Source organism: Astyanax mexicanus, chromosome 6 (assembly GCF_023375975.1).
Source record: "Astyanax mexicanus isolate ESR-SI-001 chromosome 6, AstMex3_surface, whole genome shotgun sequence".
Classification (NCBI taxonomy): domain Eukaryota; kingdom Metazoa; phylum Chordata; class Actinopteri; order Characiformes; family Acestrorhamphidae; genus Astyanax; species Astyanax mexicanus.
The window spans coordinates 42,491,582-42,517,392 of NC_064413.1; the positions used below are offsets into that span (position 1 = coordinate 42,491,582).

At 36.8% G+C, this 25,811-nt stretch overlaps 2 protein-coding genes across 2 annotated transcripts; both read left to right on the forward strand.

The window, feature by feature from the left end:
- Positions 1-6,889: 6,889 nt before the first annotated feature.
- On the forward strand, positions 6,890-11,157 carry cbx3b (chromobox homolog 3b). The gene is made up of 5 exons (XM_049480597.1): positions 6,890-7,125; positions 8,479-8,624; positions 8,902-9,067; positions 10,001-10,161; positions 10,356-11,157. Exons 2-5 carry the CDS (start codon positions 8,485-8,487, stop codon positions 10,471-10,473), a joined length of 585 nt encoding a protein of 194 aa, XP_049336554.1. The 5' UTR covers positions 6,890-7,125; positions 8,479-8,484; the 3' UTR covers positions 10,474-11,157.
- A 66-nt stretch (positions 11,158-11,223) lies between these two features.
- Positions 11,224-15,150, forward strand: snx10b (sorting nexin 10b). The gene is made up of 4 exons (XM_049480598.1): positions 11,224-12,190; positions 12,326-12,426; positions 13,167-13,268; positions 14,150-15,150. The coding sequence occupies exons 1-4, from the start codon at positions 12,095-12,097 to the stop codon at positions 14,352-14,354; spliced, it is 504 nt and encodes a 167-aa protein (XP_049336555.1). The 5' UTR covers positions 11,224-12,094; the 3' UTR covers positions 14,355-15,150.
- The last annotated feature ends 10,661 nt before the right edge of the window (positions 15,151-25,811 follow it).

Below are 25,811 nucleotides of genomic sequence, written 5' to 3' on the forward strand. Positions count from 1 at the left end.
TCACATTGTCTGATCCAACACATGTGCAATTTATATGTCCTTTTACCTTCAAATAGGCGATTTATTCCACAGTCAGTTAATATGCAGCTTAATCAAGGGTGTAAATCAATGGAAAGAACATATGGTGTGAATGTTTTATTTGTGTGTGTGTGAGGGGTGTTTTTTTGTGTTGTTTGTATAATGCAATGTGTATGAGACTGATGATTCTGTACTTGTAAAAGAGCTGTTGTGGGACCCAAGACAAATTTCAGAGAACTCTGACAAAAAAAATGTACTGTATTGTATTGATTGTGGAAGAATGATATAGTATACATGTATAAATAATGGGTTATTAAACAAATAAAATGGATAAAATGTTACACAGTCATCATTCTTTAGCGTGTAAATCCTCTCTTAATCTGCTCACATTCAGTGGTATTAATCTTCAAACCTTTTTACACGACTTTAGCCGTAATCAAATACCACATTTCATAAGTGAGCTACTGCATAATGTGAGTGGAAATGTACTGAGCATGACTTATGTATATATGAGAAGAAACAGCAGAATGTACTCTGCGAGATCTTAACCACCCTCAGGATCTGCTCACTGTAAATCAGTTGACCCTTTCAGAAACCTCTCCATGAATTAACTTAGCCTGCAACACACTCATTAAATCAACTCCGTCTAATCTGGCCCGGGTTCACGGGGTTGACACGCTGCAAAAACAACATGTCTGACACGGACGGCACGAGCGTGCCCGTAACCTGAGCTGAGTGGCTCTGGCCTGCCAGGGTCTGAGAGCCCTGCGCGGGGAGAGAAAAGAAAAAGCTTCAGTCAGAGCAGACCCCTGGCCCAAGGATCAACTCTCCGGACCCCCAGAGTGCCGGCCAGCCACGCACAGCAGGGTCCCTCCATCTGGACACATTTCCAGCCTGACAGGGCCCATGGCTGCAAGTAAAGAGCACATTCAGCCACGGAGCACTCCAGAACTGCCACTAGATATAGAGCAGACCGGGGGAGAGGGGACTGCGAGAAAATAGCCAGTGCTGGACTCTTAAACACAGGAGCACTTACACACCGCAGCCCATCTGTCAGCCATTATACACACAGCCTGTAGGCTGACCAACACCTCCACAGTGCACAGGAAGAACCCAAAGCCTCTGTTTTAAAACCCCCAGTGTGGGTCTGGGTTCAGAGTGAGCATATACCATCAGGCAGGGGGGTGTTAAATAGCCTCAACCTAAACCTTAGTAAAAGAAATCGTAACTGGAAGAAATAATGAAGAAATAAACAAGACATATTAGTTTAAGATTTTTTTTAAATATTACATATAGTTCAAAAAACCTCTCTGAATACTGTGCTCCCTCAAGCAGAGGTTGTCAAATTTGTCCTCAGCACCTCAGTAACTCAATATGCATGGAACATCTGCAATGCCCCGAGGAACAGCTTGAGAACCCTCTCCTCATAAAACTGCAACTTAATTTGTTTAAAATAAGATGCGGAACCTCAAAAAGTAATATAGAGAGAAGAAAATGAATAAAATAAGCCTTTCCTAAACTATATAATATAGCATGAATCTAAATAATAAATCACTACTTAATGCTTCCCAAATGTATATTGACTACTGATCAAGTAAATAGTTTCAGTGGAAGTCAATGTACAAAATATTTTATTTCAAGTTATGTTGGATAATTTATTCTGGCTTATTAATCCTTTTAAATCAATGTAAAGGAAAACTACTTTAAAATACTAAAATGACAACAAAAAAATAGGTTCCATGTTATAATAAGTGTCTCTAATAACTGTGTAATTACACATTAACAATCCATGCAATAACAGTTTTATACTTAAGTATGCATTGTTACAGATTTATAACAGCTGTACAGGTTATGTAATTACAGATGTGTATAAAGGACAGTTAGACATAGCAGAATATATGTGTCCATCTTCCCATAATGAAAAAAGACATTTATTATTAAGTGGGATCAAATAATACATACCACATTGTACTACGCTATATGTTCTATGTCACAGAAACAAAACATTTCTTACAAAAAAAAAATACTAGTGTTGTTTAGTCTCGTTTCTTACTTTTAAACAATAGAACAGGCAAATGAATGTATTCGGTTTGTCCTAAAATGAATATATTGAAACAAAAATAACTATTATGTGCAAAACTGTATTCGATTTCCACTACAAATTATTTACTGTTTAGTAAAACATTTTAGTACTTACTTTTTGTAGTTTTCATATTTATTTTAAAATGCTGTACTTCTTGCTGGTAGACTTCTGGAACAAAAGAAAACAAAACACAAATCAATTAGAAAAAATTAAAGCAGTGACATAGAAAAGGTTTTAAAACAGCATCCTCTTGTGGACAATGATGAAATTACAATGTGAGAAATCCCAATAACTCGAAGGTATAAACTGTGCAAAAATATTTATTTTTTCTTATTTGTCCGTTTTTTTATTTTTTTGTTTTTACTTTTATAAGCACTAACATTGCATTTCATTGTAAATATTGCACAGGCAGGAGCTGGTGTAAATGGTTTTGTGATATGGACTGATGTAAATTTGTTTGTCTAAAAGACTAGGTTTCAAATCAAAGTTTTTCACTGAGCTTACGAATCTAACAAAAAAACAGTTTATTGTGATTTTTTACTCATGAAACGTTTTATGTAGCTTGAATTGATATATTCTAAATATTTTACAGTCAAAATATTTATTGTTACACATACATGATCTTTTTTATTGTTTGCACTGTTAATAGTACTACTTTAAGTACTTATTAAGTAAGTATTTTTATTCTGAAGTGCTCTCCATATAATAAATTAGTAAAACTGATTATAAATATTAAAAGCAAGAAACTAAGTTTAAGAAAATGTAAGTACATTAGTGTTTCTTTTTTTTTAAGTAAAGAACACAGTTCTTACAGGACCTAAAGAAAACATATAACCCAATCAGAGTCACCGTCCCCTCTGATTGGACACTGGGAGACTGTCAATCATGTTGTGAGGTCATCATTAGGGAGGAGCCTCAACTCCACAGAAGATTTTCTGCTCAGTTGCTTCAGAGAGAGCTGAGGGAAGGAGCTTGCTCCAACAGCCAACTAGACCTCCCTCAGTTCACTTCAGTTCAGTTCAGACTCCAAACCTGAGTGACAGCTGTTAAATTCATTTACATAAATTTCAATACAATTATACACATATGTATTTTAAATTATATTTAATTATTTTCATTTGTAATATTATATATTATATTATTTAGCATCACTACTAATGTATTATTAATATTATGTATTATTCATTTTAAAATATTTACATATTTGCAACTAGTTAAACAAATACAAAATACAAAGCCAATTTAAAATCACAGCCTCTTAACATTATGATTAAATACTTTTTTCTTTTTTTATATTTTTAAGAAGACAGCTTTGCAATTAACTGCAATTAAACAAAGGCAAATACAGTAAAAGTAATATATATATATATATAGGACTGTTAATCTGAACAAGAAGAACCTCAACCACAAACAATAATTAGACAACTCTTATTTCTTTTTTCTTGAAAAAGATTCTTCAGCATGTTTTTTCAGTGAACAATTACCATTAGACATGCATAGGCAGAGTAGCCCAAACCTTGTTAACTAAGAACTAAGAAAAGGAATTATTTAATTAGGTTAATTAAGTTCAATTAGCTCATGTACATAAAATACAGTATTATTATCCGAAAATTCCTTAAGTTCGTAGTGCTCCCCAAGGAAATGGTAATGGTGCTCAAGATTTTTTTTTCTCTACATTAGCTCCTAACATGCCTAACCTGATCTTTAAAGAACGCTGAATACATGGTGAAGAAGTAAATGTCGAACATCTGTGGGGTTCTAAGGACCACTTACCCATAGAACTGCAGCTCTCAACATCAGAACTTATTAAATTTAATAGGTTTATTATGAGCTGCTCTTTTGTTTTGTTTTTTTCTCTTTAAACATTTTATTTGAACCTAACAAGAGCAGACATACTACAAGCAAATATATTCTATTTTAGCATTAAACATTATTTAAATTAGCATTCATAAAAAATAGACTGATTAATAATAATCACAAAACATAACAATTTTTTTCTAGTGCGCAACATAAAGAATTACTGAATATAATGCAAATATACTGCTTTGCTTTCACCCATTCTTAATCAGAAAATTTAACCACACATTAAAATTTTAATTAATACATAAAATAACACCAGCCAAAACTGACAATTAAAATGAAAATCTACTGTTCTGTCAATGTTTATACTGTTGCTGTTCAAAATAAATCATTACAGTAGAAGGAAAAAACTTAAAATTTTGATGGAAGTCAAAGTAAAAAAATATATATTTCAAGTCATTTTTTTATATATCTGTTCACTGTGATATTCCGACAATGTGAAATACAGCTGCTGTCCAAATGACTAGGTAAACTAAACATTTACTAAATGTAAATGCATACTTCTTTTTGGTGAAAATTATGAAAATATATTACATACAATATTAACAAAAACTGTCTGCATTTAGAGAAAATTAATTTATTTATTTTATATATTAGATACACATATATCTTAAAGAAGAAAACATACAAATGAATAATTACATTCTAAAGCTCAGCAGATGAGTCCCCTCTAGTGGCCACAGTATGTTGAAGTCTGTAAAGTCTCTATTCAAACAGACAGATACCAATCATCAGATGACATGGGGGATTAATATATACTGAGACAATGTTCCCCAAACAAAGGAGCACCATTAAGATTATCAGTGTTTTATACAGTAGAACAGTCTGTCACAGTTTATACTGTCATCTGCTTTGGTAAAAGTGATAGAAACCACTGTCTGTATGAGCACACTGCTGTCTCCCTGCTGGGCTGAGACATGGAGTTAGACATGGAGTCAGTTTACTTTGTTTTCAGGTTAAACAAGTAATCCAGACAGTACTCATGCACAGCAGAGAGGACACTGTAACATTATCCTGAAACACATCACTTTACTGCAGACAGACATGCTCTTTATTATCAGCTCTGAGCAGAATGAGTCAGTTTCTCTTTTGGAAGTACCGTGTTCTTGTTTAGTGGCTTGGATGACACTGACTCACTGCTGTGATCTCTGGTTTAAATAACAATTGTGTCTTATCTTGATTGGTTGATTTAAATGAAAAAATAAAATAAAATTAAATTAACCTTTTAATATAAGTGGTTGCGATAGGGAAATTGAGATTTTGCAATTGCATTTTCTTTACATTTGCAATTTCATTTATATATGGGAAACTGTATGTTTTATTTATGAAAAAAACTGTATCTACAATACCAGTCAAAGGTTTGGACACACATCTTGTCATTCTCATTGTTTTCTTTTTTGTCTTTTTTTTTTTCATTTTATATTTACCATTGAAAACATTAAAGCTATACAGAAACATGTGGAAAGATTTTGTTAAGAAAAAATGGTAAAAACGTTATGTTTTGCTAGTTTGAAACATACCATCAGCTTATGACTATTTGGGAAAAGGAGATGTGAGGGAAAATAACTCAGATAACAATGGACTATTTACAGGTTTTGCTTGTTGTAGGAAGCCAGTCCCTTTTCAGTCAGCTGGGAAAAAGTATTTGTCCCTATTCAAATTTCTTTAGTTTTTGCTTTTTTGTCATTTTAATATCAGACAAAGATAACCTCAGTAAACACAAAAAGCACTTTTAAATGATGATTTCATTTATTAAAAGAAAAAATCTGTCCAAACAAACCTGGCCCTGTGTGAAAAAGTTTAAAAAAAAATACATTTTCTGTGTCTGTTACTCTGTAACAAAAAAAAATACAAATGTAACAAAAAAAAAATCTTTAGGGGCAAATACTTTTTTTATGCCACTGTACTGAAGTGCAAAGTATATGTAGGATGTTTGAAGGGAAAAGGGAGAAGCTTCAAGCATGTTCCTGCTCCCAAAAAGGTTATTTTTTTAATGTTAATATTAGAAATTAAGTTATAAATGTAGTATTATCATCATCAATGATCACCATCACTCAGCGTGGAAACTTCACACTGGACCTAAAGCAGCTTTCTCTGTGTGTCTCTCCACTATTCCTCCAGACTCTGCTCTCTTGATTTACAAATTAAATGTAAAATGGTTTGGAGAGACATGTCATCTGCTGGTGTTGATCCACTGTGTTGTATCAAGTCCAAAGTCAGTGCAGTGTTTTCCCAGAAAATCTTACAGAACCTCATGCTTCCCTCTACTGACAACTTTTATTGAGATACGAATTTTATTTTCCAGCAGGACTTTTCACACTGCTCACACTGCTGTTTATTGAAATATTTTGAGTGAAAGATGACGAGAAAATATGATCTGTTTGGTTATAAACTATCTGTGAGTTGAAATAGTTCCATTGCTGCTCTGTTTGAAGCTGCTCTGTTTGGCATGTAAGCACTGCATCGTTGCTAGGTTACCTGTATGTGGCGTAGTAATACATGGAGAGCTTCGGTTACAGTACATTACCAGCTGATAACAGCCCTAATAAAACGCCTCTCAGTCAATAACATTTCAAGGTCGGAACTAACTATGGTATATTACTAATATAATATTATACTTTTCTGATATATATTTTTTACTAGCTGTAAACCATAATCATCAACAATCAAATAAAATACCCCTCAAAATAGTATTATTTGTGTGAAATATATCTATATAATATATGAGTTTCACATTTTGAACTGAATTACTGAAATAAATGAACTTTTCTATGACATTATAATTGTTTGAGGTGGACTAGTATTTAGTTGAAATGTATGTAAACAGAGAGAGCCCGCCTGCGGTGTCTAATCTGTAACCCTGCCGCTTTAAGACCCCCAATCTCCCTCCCTGCACTTCCGCCGCGACTCCCAATCGGCCATTTTAAATTTCACTCATTCATGAAAAGTTATGTAAACACGACAAAAGAGGCTGAAAGCAGTCGGGTTGTCGGTGCGAGCTGACCGCGGGGATGATAGCGACGCGGACACACGGCGAGTGCCGCCGCCGCCACCGCTGCTGAGAGCTAACGACCGCCGCCGGTCCGCCTGCGTGTTTACAGTCCTGCACTCCGGGATTATTTTAAACAGAAAAGCACCTGATAAAGAGTGGCCGTGTCAGTCAGGTGGGCTAACAGAGACCTCCTGCGAGCTTCAGGGAAGCCCTGGGTTCACCGTTCCTCCTGCTTCAGGCGTTTAAACGCGATTACAGTACTTTCTCGGGGACGGGTCGCCAGCAGTGTAACTCGTGGTTGTGTTTGAGTGAGGGATCAGTTAGCTGTAGAGGCTACACAGAAGCTAGAGCTGGAAAATCCAGGTCCAGAAACACGGATCCGCTCCGGGGTTTCATTCCAACCGCCTGGGCGGCCCCGTTACCGTGCTGCAGCCCACGGTGGACAAGCCGGTTGGAAGGAAATCCCGGAGCTATTCTATGTTTCTAGACCTGGATTTTCCAGCTTGAGCTCTGTTTACATTGGTCCTCCTCACACTGTCTTTGTTTATATAATATGTATATACATATAATATATAATTGATAGAAAAATATATGTATTAGAACATTTATTTTATATAGTTTATATAGTGTTAATATTTTGTTTAGTTAAAAAAATAAAAATAAAAAGTAATCCAATGCAATTATTAAACATGAGTACCCACACACAAACAAACACACCTGTCTTGGGTTAATTCTTTTACTGGCAATATGAACATATTTTATCATATATCACATAATATCACTATGATGGCTACATTTTTATTGTATCAAAAATATGTTTTAAAATATAATAAATAGCATTTTCTACACTATATATTTTCCTCTTATATAAAAAAAGATTAAAGAATAAAACAAGCAAATGTATTCTTGTCTTGGCTGCTTCAGCTGTCTTTTTTGACTACAGCACTGTTTATAATGTTGCTGGATGATGGCATACGTCACTGATGATGGCTTTTGTACTGTTTAAATCAGTATCAGAATTATATTGTATCGACTGAGACCAATAAATCTTGATATCAATTTTGCACATATTGTCCCACCCTACTTTTAAACCAAATTTAACTTATTTTTTTGTGAGTCCATTCTTCATTGAATTTTGACACTGAAAAGAACAACTGCCAAATGTAAACTATATCGAGTTAAAAAAAATACAGAAATTGAGATACAAGGCTGTTGTGTAGGGATGTATCAGTTTGAAAAATTATGTATAAATTCAGTTGGAATCACACCGAATGCACAGAATGTTTGGCACTAAAATAATTTGGCCTAAAAGACACTTTTGTGTGATGGTGACTTTATGCAATCCTATATAGAACAGAAAAGTAATATTGCACTGCATTGTTCTTATGTGTTGGCAGTTTAGCCCAGCTTCATGAGTCGGTGACGAGTGCAAAATGGACCTTCTGAAACTCAGAAATTCCAGGCTTATCACATCTGAAGGCCTCTTTGAAGGACTGTTTTTAAATATCTTTTGTATGTGTTTCAGTGAAATATGAGGAAAAAGCAGAATGTGAAAAACAGGAAGGCAGAGGAGACGACAGTTGTCCAGGAGTTTGCAGTGGAAAAAATTATCCGAAGAAGAGTCAACGATGGAAAAGTAGAGTACTACCTGAAGTGGAAAGGCTTCACTGAGTGAGTGTCAAGGAATGTTTGACCGTGTGCCTATTTACGCCCAAGCTCCTTTTCCAGAACATAGATCTTTCAGGCTGAAGAAAAAATCTGTGATGCACTAGTCAGATGATTTAGAAATGGCTCAGACATCTTCAATTTATATAAAAAATAAAAGATCTGGCTCAGAACAGAAATAAGATCCATAGTTTGTGTTTATTGATAATGCTTCTGTGTTCAGTATGAGCACATACAGTTAAAATACCAACATAATGCTAGTTCTCCTGCTTCTCTTTCACAGTGCTGAAAACACCTGGGAGCCAGAAGACAATCTGGACTGCCCTGAGCTGATAGAGGAGTTTCTCAGGAACATGGCTGTTTCAGGCGAAACTGAGAAGGATGACAGTCCCTCTCTGGAGCCTGTTTTCCAACCCAAAGAAGAACTGACTGAAATGGATGCTGACACAGTAAGTGTCTACACCAATGTCAGGATGGTCATACTAAACCGTAAAATAAACTTCCTTAATTAAAAATCTTGTGTCAGTGCTGTGCACATGGTTTCATCTCACGTGTTTTTCACAGTTGGTCGGGAACATACATCCTCAAAAGTTACGGGACTAAATGGTTTCAGTTTTAACGCATGCCGTAATAAACATTACTACATTATGAACTGTAATATGTTTAATAAATGTTTACTTTTAATGGAATAGGCTATTATTTCACTTAGGAATATATTAGGGGGATTCCTGAGCTTTTATAGGGTTTTGGGATTGAAAGAAGACATGTAAAACAACTTTATATTACAGAGCTTATTTAAATTAAGAAAACAGTCAAGATAAATGGAAAATAAAATGAATAAAATTAAGTAAAATAAGATAAAATATAATAAGATTTAATTGAAAGAACCAATGAAATTAATAAAAACAGGAATTTTGTTTACAGGAAAAAAACGAACAAATAAATAAAATAGTTTGACAAAATGGATAATATTTTAAATGAATAAATTAAGTTGGGTAAAACAACCAACAAGTAATAAAAGTCAAATAATGACAGTTACAGGTTGTAACGCAGATTATTAAGAGTTTAGAAGTTCAAACTGGTCCTGTAGTGAATGTCCTGCAGTAAACTGCAGATCGCTGATGCACTGTAAGAGATAGCAGATTTTACTCACTCACTTCTTTACTCATTTTTGGCACCTGACAAATGATCTCATCACTGAAGGGATTCTGATAAATACTGTTATTTATAGTAATAAAAAAATAGCTAGTTTCCTGTTGTGCGGCTAATGAGGACCAAGGTAACATGGCTCATTTTCATCCTTAAGCAGAAATAATTGGATTTAATTTGATCTAAACTTTATAACATATGTATGAATTCTTCTTCTGTATTTTTGTTGACAGGCTCATCAACAGCTGTGTCAGAGTGAGCAGACAGTGAACAACACTGGGAGACCCGGTGATCATAACACGGCACCTGTGGATGACCCGTCGACATCCCCTGAGCCAGAGCACATCATCGGCTCTACTGATCGAAATGGAGAGCTCATGTTTCTTATCAAATGGCATGTTTTTCTCTAATCTCGTATTTAAGCACTTTTTGTAGTCTGCTTTGCTTTTAACCTTTCTAGCAGGGGTTTTAGACCTTGCTGTTGGTTTTTTGCAGCCACACTGGCCATTTGCAGATGAGGTTCATCACCCTGCTTTATAGTAATTTTAGCAAGCACTAATCAATTCTCAAATCATTGTACCATTACAGGAAAGGCACAGATGACGTTGCCCTGCTGTCTGCGAGGGAGGCCAGTGCAAGATGGCCCCAGATGGTCATCGGTTTCTATGAAGACAAGCTGACTTGGCATGCGGAAGAGGAACCGTGATAGTGAAAGTGGATTATACCTCGTAGCTTTTAACAGTTCCCCTCATGCACACTTAAAATGTGTTAGTCTGACTTACTTTGTTGTGAAAGTGTGTGAATTCCCACACCACTGTGAAGCTTGTCTCGACACACTGAACCTGTAGAAGTGTTGAATAGTCTGTAGAGATGCACTGTTAAGTCATTGTTTTAATTATAGAAGTTGACCGGTTAATCAGTACTGAATTTTAACTGTAGGGCTGCTGTTTTTGTATTTGTTACTCTATTAGGAATTTGACTGGATATAAGTGAGAACAGCATGTGCGCTGACCCTGGTCTGATCAAGCATTTCCTGATAAATGGTATATGGACTGTAGTCATTTATTGTCTGTTTCTGTAAGCCCCTAGTTAGCACTTACTATACTGTGATTAAGACCAATGATCTGTGAGGTTTAAGCTGTAGGATTCTTCATTTCAAATTAGAAATGGAAATGTAGCTGTTCAAATAAGTTCTCCTTTAAAAGAACCAGCAGTAATATGTGCATTTTGTTTTATTTCATCTCTGTTGTGTCAGTGCTTTATAAAGGGCATTTGTATGTTGAGTGTGTTTTTTTTTTTTTTGTTCTGTCTGGTTCACATTCATGTTCTCATTGTAGCCCACAAGTGGGCAAAAACAGGTGCTTTAATAAATGTTAACTTACCTCAAAAAGTCAGTCTCACTCCTGTCACTGAATTATTATACGGTATATTACTGTCTTAGACTATAAATATACACCACTATACCAATATAAGTCATGGGATAGCAGTATTCAAAATGATCAGGAAGTGTTACCTCTGTGGAGGGCTTGGGAATGTATGCACTGAGTGAATTTGTAAGGTGTTATCTTGTGAGTAAAGTTAAACACTGGCCAGCCTGCATTATATGAGACTACGAGCAAGGTATCTGATTACGAGTGAGGCCTGGTAGCGGGTGCCATATGTATAAAACATCACATTTCTATAGTTAAGTTCCTCAATTCACAGTGTCATGTGTGTACCGGGGATATGTTATAGAAGTGGTTGCCACTTACTATGAAAAGCACAGAGAGTGGCAATGATCTTGACCAAGTGATTACAATTGTCTGTGTAAACTCTACAAGCTTAGGACGTGGCAAAAGTCATGGGACATGATAACAATACCTGTCCAATGATGTAACAAATACTGTATCAGTGTATCTACATGTCAGCCTATGTAAAGTTGTAAAAGTTGAGTTTGACAGTGTCTGGCAGTGTAAAGTGTACACATTTCAGGGTACGGTGGAACAGTGTTCTTTGAAGCTTTATAGGCTTGTGATGGTAATAAATGTTAATAATGGGACTAATAAAACTACGTTCATTGTATTCACAGCATTTTATTGCTTTCTCTCCAATTTGCAGCAACTGTAAAAACTCCAGCAGGTTTGAGTGTCAGTGACTCAGTGCGAGAAGAACTGTTGCTTCAGAAATGGAAACTCCACTGAGACAGCCCAGATGATCCCACAAGCGCTATTAAACTTCCCTATAATTTCTCAACTTCCTACTTTGTTTCAGACAATATTCTGCTCTGATCTCTGTAACATACCTTCCTTTGTTGCTCTGTCGCTCTATAGCTGGAGCTTATTTCTCCTATGCAGGAGGAGTTTATCAGTGTGTGGGTGCGGGACCCTCGCATTCAGAAAGAGGACTTCTGGCATGCCTATATGGATTATGAAATCTGCTTACATGTAAGCATGCTTATTATATTTTATATATATTTTTTAAATATAACACTGCCTGTACTGCTTTTAAGGACAACTTTACATCCTCAATTGTTCACTTGTTAAGTGGCACTAAATGTATGACTCTCACTCTTCTCCTAGACCAACAGTTTGGCCTTCAATAAGAAAAGTTCTTGTGTGCGGAGGAGATACAGCGAGTTTGTGTGGCTGAGGCAGAAACTGCATGATAATGCCTTGCTCTTGTATGTATCCAGTGAATCTCTTTATGACAATATATGCATTTACATTTATGGCGTTTGTTTGATGCCCTTATCCAACACAACCTTACAACTGAATCATGTTACACTGGTAGGTAGTGAAAAAAAGAATTATGCTCAAAGACTCTTATTGGTAAAGTGAGGTGTGCTCATCTACCTGTGTAACATGATTAAAATCTTTGTTACTCTGTATAAAAAGAGTGTCAGTCAGAAGCCACAAATGAAAATTAACAGATTCTATACAATAGATTGTATAATTGTGTGCTATACTGTTTTTCACTGGTAACACCCATTATTTAGATACCCGTGATAAAAGTGTGCTGTATAAAAAGACAGTTTTAACTAAATATTTAATGATTTACCTTTATCATTCTTTGAACAACATCATATATAGACGATTTATTCAATTTTTTTCTTTTAAAATGTAAAAAAAAGATACGTGCTTCATTTTGACTAATGATTATTTAATAATGTGGGCAAATGAAATAACTTACAGCATGAAAGAGAAAATATATAGAAATGGTTCCATTGTCAACCTACAAGACTGGCATTAGTTTTAAAAATATATCTATCTGACTAAACTATTATACAGTGATACAACCACTGATATTTTGGTATATCGTATGTGAAATTTTATGTATCTCAAATATGGTATTACAGTTGATATACAGTAAATGTGAGCTATTCTTCTGTGCTAACTCTTTGACCTGTTTTGTGTCATTCAGAGCACACATACCAGAGCTTCCTCCAAAGAACCCCTTCTTCAGCCTCAACAATGCCAGACAGATCACTGCCCGCATGGAGGGACTGAGATTTTTCCTGGAAGAGTAAGTCAGAACAGATTTTGGAATATTGTGAAGGAAAATGCCCCAATGTTTTGGCAGCTCCCAATGTTGGTAGCCTGAGGTGTCCACTAGGAATAAGATCTTACAATCTTATTAAATGATTTATGGTTTTTAAAGAGTCTACATTTTGAATCATAATAATACTGTTTATATGTGACACAACATTCTGTTTTAATTGGTCTGCTTTGTGGCTACAGATTAACGCTTGTATACCGTATTACTCCTGTTTACATACATGTTTCAAACCACGCAACTGTCAGTGGCTACATACATCTAGTCATCCTTTACATTATCATCGATGCTTAGCAATACATCCAGTACGGGGCAGTTTGGAGTCTGAAAACAACAAACTTGGTGATAGTGGACAAGACATAGTAGTGTAAATGGATGTTAAAGGTGTAAAAATGGTTATTGTTATTCATTTTATAGTAATCATTTCCAGTAGAACTGCTCTATTTTGTTCATATCCATAATTTTTAGAAAACATACACAAATATGGGTGGGCAAATATGAACAGAAGGCTATCTGTATGTATCCATGTTTAGCGTAATTTGAAGCTTTTAGTGTTAAAATTAAATTTATTTATATACAGTATCTTCCCACAACATACAGAGCATCCCTAAAACATTGGAATTTCCATTTCATCTTAAAAGGTGAAGAAATTACAGAAAAAGAACTCACTCTGAATTTACCATTACAGTTAATCAGAACTTACTGTACTTATAAAAGGCAAATTCAAGTTCCTCAATTACATTTTTAAGGAACCAAAAGTAATTCTTCTGCAAAACTGTCACCTTTGTCTTTTAAGAGAGTGTACCAATATGATTCTCATTACTGTGTGTGTGTGTCTGTGTGTTCTGTAGGATTGTACGCTGTCCGGTGCTGCTGTCTGACAGTTGCCTGCACCTGTTCCTGCAGTCTCAGCTGAGTGTGAAGAAGATCGAGGCGTGTGCCGAGGGCAGGAGCCGCTACACTGTTGCTGAGGCCATTCAGAGCTCAGGCTGCCGGGTCCAGCGGTTCTGCTCTGAGGAGCATTCACAGGAGGAGGGAGAGACTGACTCAGAGTGACTGGGCTTATTTATTTTGGTCCATAACATAATAATTTTAATACACTTTTAATAAATGTGTGTGGAATCCCATTCATCATAGTCATAGTGCAGTGCATCTGCCACAACAGCTTGTATTAAGGTTATGAATTAAGAAAGAATAGAAGAACATGCTAATCCTTTCCAGTTTTAAATTGTGTGTCCATTTCCAAAAGCTGCTCCACAGTGGGCCTATTGTCTTGGATGCTTTCCTCCAATGTGAAGATGCATATCTCAATATAAAATGTATAAATGATTAATGTTATTACTCTTCACAGAGCCTGGCTGAATTTGTGTAGGCACATTCAGAATGCAGGCTCTGTATGCACTGTTTTGTTGTTAGAACCACAGATGGGCCTAGAGAGGTTTATTGGAAGTAATTTACTGTAGGCTATGCCTGTAAATGATGTCCCTAAACTGTAATGTGCTGAATTAAGTGGGCCTTCGGAGAACTGAATTCCAATTCCTTTGCAGAATGTGTGTGTATATATGTGTGTGGTATTTTATTGCAGATTTAGAGGAGATCATAATGTAGATTGTCCAATTTCTCCATTGTTCATTTTTTTTCTTGATGTTTTTCTACATGTTCAAATGGTGCATGTTTGTAGCCAGTAGATGGCGCCGCTGCTATACGCTTGATGTGTTCTTTCCCTATGGCCTGTTCTCTAACATTCAGTTCTTTGTTTTTGTTCAGCTTGGGAAAACACTGAATGGGTTGCACTATGTAAATATGTGTAGATAAATGATTTACAAACACATTAAAAACAATACTGAACTGAGATGAGTGGTTTGTTGTAATGCGAAAAATCCCCATACAAAAGACAAAGCAACACCATTTAGATGATACTTCTTCATTTTGTAACCTCTACAGTTAACCTGTAGACTAACCAGTGGAGGCAAGTGAGAAACTGCATTAGCACCTGCCTATTAACCCCTTACAACCTAGGTTTATTGTTCAGTTATTATATGGGTCACCAACCTTAGGCATTACGAGCCGGTGTAGCTGCAGGTTATCATTCCTAACAATATCTAACCAGCTATTTAAAGACTAAGCAGAAGTCTTCCAGACAGTGATTAAGAGTAGTCTTGGACTACACAGATATTCCATTATAATGGACATATAGTCTATGACTAGGCTTAATCCCTGTCTGGATTAAACAGAGCCTGAGATTAGTTTATTAAACAAGTAGAATTGGGTGAGTTTCTGCTTTACTGGAATGAAAATCTGCAATCTCATTGGAAAAAATTGAGGGGTTAATTCTAAAGCAGAAACTATATAGAGTTATGAATATTTGGAGACTGTTAGCTCAAACAAATTGTCAAAAAAAAACCTTTAAAAAAAGGTACAATTATAGCATTAAGGAAAAAAACTCTTTAAATTGTCAATGGAAATCAATATAAAATGTCTTAATGCTTAAATAATTTTGAAGCATTTCTATTGGTACATTAATCATGACATTTATATTTTATCAAAATAACAACTGTCCGACTGTGATGTCCAAAAGTAAAAATTCCAAAAATGGAGAAGGTTTGCAAGTTCTTCACAGAAGAGAGAAGATATCTATCGGAGGCACAGTGGGTTCTATTTTGGGTCATATAAAATGAATGTTAATTATGATAGTAATGTCGTTACGAGAGTGGTAAAGCATGGACTTTATTATCAGGTCCAATGGTGTTAACATCCACTGTAAGCACGTCTTGGAATTACTGGCTGTGAATCTCAATCATACACCCTTCAAGTGATGCAATAAAAACACTTGTTTTCATAAAGAACCATGTTTCAAATACATGTTTTAACCATGTTTCCTCACACTTGCATTATTTTTCTATTCAGTATTTGCACAAGAAGTACCTTTCATTAATCATAAAAGAGAGAATTAATATTGTATAAATTAACAAACATATAAAATCACAAAACCACAAACACATAATTGAGGCTAGTCATTTCCAAACATGGTTCCTTAAAGAAACAAAAGCACATATTCTCAAAATGGTTCTGCTCAAAAAAAAAAAAACATTTGAAGGAGTATTTTTAAGAGTGTAGCTGTGTTTCTTTTTTTCTCTTATTCCACTTGTTTGTGAGAAGATTCAGCCAGCGAGATACAGCCTTTGACTCTACTGTCTTCTCCTGTACTGTCCTGTCCTGTCCTGTTAAAGGCGTGTATCTTCAGGTTTGCCCAACAGGTTGAGATGTTCCTCTAATCCCCTGATCCCTGAACATCATTCTCACTTCCAGACACTCCAGTAAGGAGTGTGTCACTGTCCACCGCTGCCTCTCTAACGATGGAGAGTGTCTTAATAGGCTCCCCGTGAAGTCAGCTGCCTTTTAGCAAAATTGGCAGCCTGGAGACCCAGGAGCTCCCAGTGGACTACCACATTGCACACACTCGCTCTGGTACAGCTGTGTGTATGTGTGTGATGGTGGTGACGCTGTGCAGTGTCTGTGTTATAGTCTGAATGAACGTGTGCTTGTATTTATACTTACTGAGGACAAAAAATGTCAACACCAACACATCCTGACTTAAAATGATACGTAGCTTCTGCTAAAAACAAATAGCTGAAAGGGTGAAAAAAGTTGTTTTTCCATTGTTAAGGTTAAACCTCACATTGAGTTATGGTTGGATTTAATTCATAATGGTTGTATATATGGTTAATACCTAATTAACTTACAAAATAAGGCATCAAGATATTAAGAGCTGTTGGAATTGAATTCAACTACATCTATCTTTACTGCCTGAATGCAATAATGATATATGTAAGTGATAGCCACTCATAGCTGCACACTCGTAGGATGCCGAACCTGGCACCCCAGCTTGTCTCATAAATTCTCACTTGCTAATAAATCTGGTGACAAGGAAAGCAAAGGAAGGAAGTTGCAAATTAGCAGAGACAGTCCTGGGAATCCCTTGCTGTGTGTGGGTGAGCATTACCCTGCTGAAAAATGCTCTCTCATTCAAATACTGCTAACTGGCCAAAATCTAAAATTTTAATTTTGTTATACTTACATTTTTCAGATTATCAAACAAACCTTAATATTAAATAAATATAACCTAAGTTAATATAAAAAGCACCTTTTAAATTTATTTAATTTAATTTATTATGGGGAAAAATATCCAAAACAATCTAGCCCTTTGTGAAAAAGTGTTTGCTCCAATAAATTAACTGTGATTAATCCCATTTTTTGGAAAGCTTCTGGAAATCATTTAAATAAAACCTATTTAGCAACATAAAGCAGCTAAAAGATCTAAAGAAGCAACACATTATGCCCTGATCTGAAGAAATTCAAAAACAGATAAGAAAACAATGAAAAATAACAAATAAAATTATAATTTAAAAAAGTGCTTTTTACATTGACTCAGGTCATCTTTGTCTAAATCTGAAGTTTGTTTGATAATCAGAAAAATATCAGTATGACAAAAGCAAAAACAAAACAAATCTGTAGGGGGGAGCAATACTGTTTAACACCACTGTATATCTTGTTTGCAGTTTTAATGTTGCAGTTCTTCTTTACATTGTGTCAAAATTTCACCACAAATGAACCAATAAAATACTAAAAAATTTACTTCCAGAACAGAAAACTTCAACCTTCTGCATATCATCACCCCACATCCTGCTACTATACAAAAACAAACCTGTGCCTGTGTGTGTGTGTCAGACAGGACAGCAGCTCCAGCAGCAGTGTGAGTGGCCCACCACGCTGACAGGCCTGCTCCCAGTGCGGTTACGGTGTGTGTTGGTTAATGTCATTAAGCTGTCATTCTGTCCACCTACCGGGCTGACACAGCCGGCCCCTCCACCGACTCCTTCATGAGCTGGATTAGTCATTCTGCAGCCCAGTCAGAGCAGGTGACATTTGAGTCATACTGCTACATCCACAGCGTTCGTCCTCCCACCGGCCTCCGTCCACTGCTCAGCGCAGTTATAACTCAAACTGGCAAAAGGACAGAAAAACTAGGAAAGAAACAGAGCGAGATCTTTAGTTTATAATGTACTCTGCGTGAATTAGGGCTTTCCGCGTGGTTCAAGATGCTGAGTTGATTCATATTCCCTTTTCTTACTACTATTTTTACTGGATGGCATGAAAACAGTGACACATTCCAACTAGAAATGAAAAACTAGAAGTCAATGCACTTCTTGTGTCTTTTATTTAAGATTTAGTAATTTAAACACTCTTCAAACATTTCTGAGTAGCTTGTAAAGTAGAATGGTGATTGGTTATTCTTGGTCCTGGATGCCCTTTCTAACACACAGATTCAACTAATTATCAAGCCTTTCCTGGGACAATCTCATCTTATCTGGGACGAGTATATTGGAAAGAACATCATACAAAATACCACATGAATCCTGCAGCAACAGCAGCCTTCTTACTCTGAATAAACAGCCCAGTTGAATACATCTGGTTTGAGTGCCTGTTTCTAATAAGCCTCTTCATAATAAGCCTCTGCTTACAATACCTCTTCCCAACAACCACCCCCATCAACACTCTTCACTCCTCTAGTCTATATATAAGTTCATCCTTGTTTGTCCCTATTTGCTATCTATTATCTAACTAATTTGTACTTTACACCTTGAGCTCACCTTTATTTTATTCTCTCTCTTTTTCCCAGGTGTAATCTGTAATACTCTGGTTCCTTTAGCTACTTTAGTTAGAATTTTATGCACTTATAATGCATACAATTCTATTATTGAGCTTGAGTGATATCAGAAACTGGGAAATACAGTTTTTATGACCTGTAAAATCTACATTAATATGTTTAACATTAACATAACATTATTTTTTTAAACTCAGGATCCTAAACAATGAAGTTTACAAGATGTTACAGAGATGTCACAAAATCTTATTGTAACCATCTGACTGAAAATGTTCATTTTAATGTAATTATACTCCTTTGCTTTGTTTGTAGATAAGTTAATGTCATTGTTCTACAGATCTCTATTTTTATTGGTCAAATCTTCCAGCAAACTCCTGGAAAAAGTGATGTTATACTAACTAATTAACCATCTAATGTACAACCTTATGACGAGCATTTAAACACAGCATAATATTTTGTCTTTTTAAGCACGGCCTTTGAAAAAGTAGTGGGTGGAGCTACTCAGACAGCAGGTGGGTGTAATTCTGATACAACAGCTTGTCACATGAAAAGCAAAATCTAAATGGTTGAATGCTCTGGTTTGGGACCAGTCTTAAAAAAAGAAGAAAAAAAAGTAAAGCAGACAGGGCTGTCTCATTTGACAGCTTGTAAGTTGGCAGGCACTCCACATATAGCCAAATATACTGTAAGTGGATCAACACTGAAATTTGAAGCAATTCAGATATCTATATATTCTTAATAATAGAGCACAATTAAAAGCAATGCATTTTAATATCATAACCACTATCATAACCATTGAAAAATAGGGGAAAATGTATAATTTGCATTAAGAAATTGAATGTAGATATTTTGCATGTACTCTTAAGCCCTTAAGTGTAAAAGCTCTGTGTATGGCTGTGGGTCTGTAGCGGAGACTGCACTATTGTAATGTCAAACGCCACAAGCTTTAACACGTCTGACACATTTGCTACATTAATTAGATTATTGTGTCGTCCTGAGGTGATGGTGATATTCATTATAAATTCATAATGAGGAGAAATAAAGGGCTCCTCTCCCCGTGACGGACAGGTAAAGGCACTTCTGGCCCTCTTCTGCTCACTACGGACTAGAAGGGCAGGGGCGAGCGCACCAAATTGGAAATGGGAGGGCTCTTTACTGAAGCTGTCTTATTAATCCTCTCAGGGTCTGTCGACTTGCTCAGAGAGAGAGAGAGAGCGAGAGAGAGAGAGAGAGAGAGAGAGAGAAAGATGGTGTGTGAGGTGTGTGTGTGTTGCTTGCATTACCCCTCCCGTCCCTTTCACGCACAGTGGTAATGAAGCTGTCATGGCTGCTGCTGTGTGGACATGGCTGATATTCAAATGCGAGAGCCGTCACCTGCCCGTGACAGAACTGTCCAATTAGAGGCAGAGGGCAGAGACCAGGGCCAGGCACTGGGCCGCCTACTGTAACCATCACCCAGAGCAGTACACACACTCTGACACTGTCTCAGGGTTCAGCGAGGACTAACACAATGGTCCAAGACCAGCACTTACAGCATAAACTCGCTTCTATGGTGCGTAGAATGTGTAACATTATAGCTACAGCTGAGGACTGGTACTGAAAATTAACCTTCTATGGCAAAGTGGTTTTAAATACTGCATTGTCATTTCAATGTGTTTATCCTTATTTTGTCTATTTTGTTTTCATTTTCTTACTAGAACAGTGTTGGCAATATTATGCAGTTACATAACAAGGCAATCATGGTAAGCAGTAGTTCTCATTTATTTAAAAATGTTTCCAATTTTAGCTACGCCCTTATCACTGGAGATGCCACAACACAAGGAGGGTGAAGAGTAGCACATGCATCCTCCGACACATGTAAAGTCAGCCACCACCTCTTTTTGAACTGCTGCTGATGCATGGCAGAGTAGCATCACAGCACGCTCGGAGGAAAGCGCAGTGACTCGGTTCCGATACATCAGCTCACAGACGCCTTGTGCTGATCGACATCACCCTGTGGAGTGATGAGGGGAAAGAGAGCTATCTACCATCCCAAAGAGAGAGCAAGGCCAATTGTTCTCTCACAGGGCTCTGGAAACTAATGGCAAGCTGCCTGACCAGGATTTAAATCAACGATCTCCCAATCATAGCGGCAGCACTTTAGACTGCTAGACCGCTCAGAGCTCCGTGGTTTTATTTTTTTGATAGATATATCAACAGGGACCCCCAAGCTTTCAAATAGTATGCAAAATATGTTTTTTCAACAAATATAAAAATCATGCTGTAGAGGGAATAAAATTACCTTATTTAATAAAATTACCTATTGTAAATAAATAAAATTTACATCAACCTATAGTTTTTGTATGCCAGCACTACTCACATTAGATAGACACACAAGATATTTTTCCAAGAACACTGACAAAAATATTGCACCAACAAAGAGCTTTGGAATATTATCCTGCTGAACAATTTATATTTATGGAGCACCACTATTCCAGATAACACAGCTCCACTGCTTCACAACTCAATGCTGGCGTCTTTATGCCCTTCTATTTCACACCTGACATTACTAACATTAGGCACGAGCAAATACGTTGTTTTATATGTTCAATATCGTCCTATACTATTGTCAACCATTCTCTACAGTGACTAGATAAGCTGTGTCTAGAACTCTTTGAAGCATCCTCATTCTTTGTCTTCCTGTTTTTTCTGTTCTTTATCCATGTTGTAGCTGTTTTTTTCTAAATGCACCCACACACATGATCCAGTGCATTTCTTGTTCATCACGTTTCCTAATACTCTCAGTGTATTTGTCACACTGTCCTCAGATTATCAGCTTTTTTAAAAACTCAATAGCTCAGTGAAGCAGAGGACTCGGTCACACGTTCGATTCAGGAATAAGATCAGAGCTCCTCCAGAAGGAGGTTCTGCTCCTCAGGATGTTCCGCTAATCTGAACTTTGACGCTAGCAGTATATTTCACAGGACAGTGGAGAACTATTGACTGCTTTGTAATTGTCTGCTTCACTCATCTATAGACAGTTAACCTTGAGCTGTCTGAAGAAGAGCAGAGAGCAGCTGAGACCTCGGCTGTTAACGCCAATCGGCTGCCATGACAACACTAAAACTCCTCCACAATCAATGCGGGAGGGATTCTGTCCAAAGAACACAGGAACAGAGACTCTAAAGGAAGCCCAGGATAACTGGTTCATGTTTGAGTGCAAGTAAGAACAGTTTACTCTGCACTATTTGTGTGTGGAGGGGATACCCTATGTAAAAAAGACATAAACGTGATAGCAAATCCTACAAACACAACATGGGAATTGAACCGGTAACCTTTCAATCCTGAGCCCAGTTTACTCATTTCAGACCACAGCTATCTGCATGGATTATGTCTGAAGTTTACTTTGTCTTTAGCCCTATCCGGAAAAGATTAGTTTCTCAGGGGGTCCTGGGGTAATTTTCTCTTTTAGGGGGGGTACTCTGTGATCCTCTAAGAAAATTACAGGCAGAATTACCTACTGTTTTTCGCTGAACTCCATGGTCCTCCGATAATTTTAATCCCGCCTGGACTCACATCTCTGAGTTTCGTCACCTCACGTTTAATACAAAAGCTATTTGTCCACTGCCACACACCGCCATTTCACTTTGAGAGATCCACGTAAACACAACAGTGAGTGAAAATGGAGGAGCTACTGAACCGATAAAGAGCTTTACCACTAAGTAGAAGAGTGAAATTGTTCAGAGACATACCCCTGAGAAACTAATCCCATCTGCATAGGCCTTTTGTCTTCAGCACCACCATCACCACCACCACCACCAGTTTTTACTACACCCCAAGGATTCCTACATGGTACATATACTGACATGCCAAAAGTCATTTGACAGCAGAATGTGAATTAATAAATAAAATGTTATTTCAGGGGACTGTTTGGGGACACCCACAGCTGAACATGTTCTGAGGTATTATCTTCTGAGTGTGCTGATTGCAAGGCACTGTAAATAACCAGAGTTTGAGCAAGACCTGATAGTGGGAGCTAGATGGATTGGGCATTTCGTTATCAAAGCTGTGTGGGCATTTCAGATTCCTCAATTCACAGTGTCACACCAGTACCAGAAATAAATCTTTAAAGGCATTACAATCCACAGTAAAGAGTGCAGTGGGTGGTAATGATCATGATTGGCAGCATCTAGCTGTATAAACAGACAAGCAATTCTGGCTGGAATCTCCACGTCCACATTCAATACAGGAGATTGAATAAGCATATCCAGCAGATTAGTGCAGTGTTCTTAAGCTTCAATGGAACATGACAAAAGTCATGAGATATGATACTAGTAGGATAGACCCAAGCGCAGAACCCCTTAATTATTTATTTGAGTTTAAAAAGAAATAAGTGCACCAAATGAAGAAATCAGTAATATGGAAAGTAGGCACGTGAAGGCAGATTCAAAATAGCACCCCCACCCTAAACAGAATTACATTTTTAGAATGTTCCCTTAGCATTATATTTTGGTTAACATTTAGGGATCTTTGACTGAGGTTGTGTAGCATTTTTTAGAACATTGGAATGATGTTATTGATGGAAAGTATTCTTGCAAAATTGGGGGAAATTTGAACAAGGTTTGAGCAAGTGTTTTTAGAAATGTTACATTACAGTTAGTCTGTACATTTTCTAACATTGGGGGAATGTAAAAAACATTTTTCTCCTAACATTAGAGGGAGCTTTAAACAAAGTCTTGTAAAGATTTTAAAACTTTCCATTGGTACTGCTAAAACATTTGCACCTAGCTTTGGGATAACTTTTATCCAAGGTTGAGTGAATCGAAGGGCAGTGTTTTTCCCACTGCACTACAGAGGAGGAGGGAAAAGAGGTGGATAAAATTACTCCCGGAATGTTGGGGGAAAAAAGGCGGGAATGGTAAACAAAGGACACACCAAACACACTGTGCTCAATGAAAGGTAGTCAATAGTTAAGTGAAAAAACAACAAACACAAAACCACCCTTACTTTAAGGGCTGAAAACAGTTTAAACTAAAACGCTTAAGCAACTGAAGATGACATAAAGACAGTGAGCTGAGCCCTTATGGACCTCTTTAGACCTCAGTTAATGTGCTTGCTAAAGTTTTAATATTTGATTCTGTTTTTCAGTTCTTTTCTCTCTTTTCTTTTACTTGTTTGATGCCATTTGCTGTTCGTTTTTTTTCACCTTGTTATACCATCTACTTCTGTACAAAGGTGCAGCAGTGAGCCACTGATTTGGAGCGCTTTCTTGCAGAGCTTAGCAGGTGGGTCTGATCAGCAGTGATGAGCAGTAATCACTGCTGGGGCTTCTGGGAAATGGAGTTCTGAGAGCTGCTCCTAGCTACCCTCCTACACACTGAGAAAAGTAAGTACAGATTTGTTCTAAAAAGAATACAAAGCTTGTTGCTGGGGTTGTACCTTATATTGAGGTACAACAGAATATCTTTCAGTAAAGGAATTGTTTTGTACTCATGTTTTTTGTACCAGTAAAGATTACAAAGATTTTAAACATTATCAGTGTCAGGAATATGATGATTCAAAATTGTCTGGCTTTCAAATGAAAAATGTATAATTAATATATGTATAATTAATATATGTAGTGATACAGAATTGTGATAATGTACCTTTTGTCTGGTCAAATGGTACAAATCTACAGGACTTGGACAATGAAACTCAAACACCTGGTTTTAGAGCACAATCATTTATTTTCCCGACGGTTCTGGTGGAAACAGGAGAGTTGAGGTGCACATTGAATTCTGCCGTGATTTGGGCAGCCGTGGTTTTATGTTTTTTTTGGATACAATCCGGGTTAGCACCCGAACATCCCTTTCAGACAGCTTTCTCTTGCGTCCACAGTTAATCCTGTTGGATGTGGTTTGTCATTCTTGGCAGTATGCTGACATTACCCTGGACACCGTGGCTCTTGATACATCACAAAGACTTGCTGTCTTGGTCACAGATGTGCCACCAAGACGTGCACCAACAATTTGTCCTCTTTTGAACTCTGGTATGTCACCCATAATGTTGTGTGCATTGCAATATTTTGAGCTAAACTGCTCTTACACTGCTAATTGAACCTTCACTCTCTTACTGGTGCAATGTGCAGTTAATGAAGATTGGCCACAAGGCTGATACAATTTAACCTCCCACACTAAAATGACAGGTGTTTCAGTTTCATTGTCCAACCCCTGTATACTTTATGCTGTTAGGAAAGACTATTTAATTTAGAGAAAACACATCTGATTCTCTAAAAAACAATATTATCCCTTCGAGTCTACAATTATTAAAAGTGTACTTTTGAGTAAGAAAGTACTTATATCGTACCTCTGTTTTTTTAGTGTATGGAGCAACATGCAAGACATAACAGAATCAAATATTTTGCACAGTCATCCTTTAAAACCATCTTCAAACGTTCAAACACTTCCCTTAATAGTGCCTTAACCCCACTGCTCCACTCTGAAAGCTCTGAAACAGCACTGCAAGCTTCTGAACTGCTTAGAAACAATGGAGTAGACAGTGGTGAATGCTGATAACACACAAAGCTTTTGTTCCACATTTGCAAAATATAGAAACTGTAGGCTGTACTTGTTACTCTGTAAAAGCTCTTGTGCTGAGACTTAGCCCATCATTACTCTTGTTTAAGCAGAATTGGAGCAACGTGTGCACAAAACAGAACTGTAAAAAAGGGCTTATTAAGGAGGCCACTGAGCTAATGACAGAAAAAGGTAATGAGCATTATAATTGCTTTAGTTTAAAAAAATGCTGGTTGTTTTCTTTAATATCAATTAATGCACTTAAATAGAGGGTAGAAATATGACAATATTGTATTGTATTGTGATAATTGTTCT

Coding starts and splice junctions, on each gene's coding strand:
- cbx3b (XM_049480597.1), top strand. CDS start 8,485: ATGAGGAAAAAGCAGAATGTGAAAAACAGGAAGGCAGAGGAGACGACA. Junction 8,625..8,901: donor AAGTGGAAAGGCTTCACTGA/GTGAGTGTCAAG, acceptor TCTCTTTCACAG/TGCTGAAAACACCTGGGAGC. Junction 10,162..10,355: donor CTCATGTTTCTTATCAAATG/GCATGTTTTTCT, acceptor GTACCATTACAG/GAAAGGCACAGATGACGTTG.
- snx10b (XM_049480598.1), top strand. CDS start 12,095: ATGCAGGAGGAGTTTATCAGTGTGTGGGTGCGGGACCCTCGCATTCAG. Junction 12,191..12,325: donor ATTATGAAATCTGCTTACAT/GTAAGCATGCTT, acceptor CTCTTCTCCTAG/ACCAACAGTTTGGCCTTCAA. Junction 13,269..14,149: donor CTGAGATTTTTCCTGGAAGA/GTAAGTCAGAAC, acceptor TGTGTTCTGTAG/GATTGTACGCTGTCCGGTGC.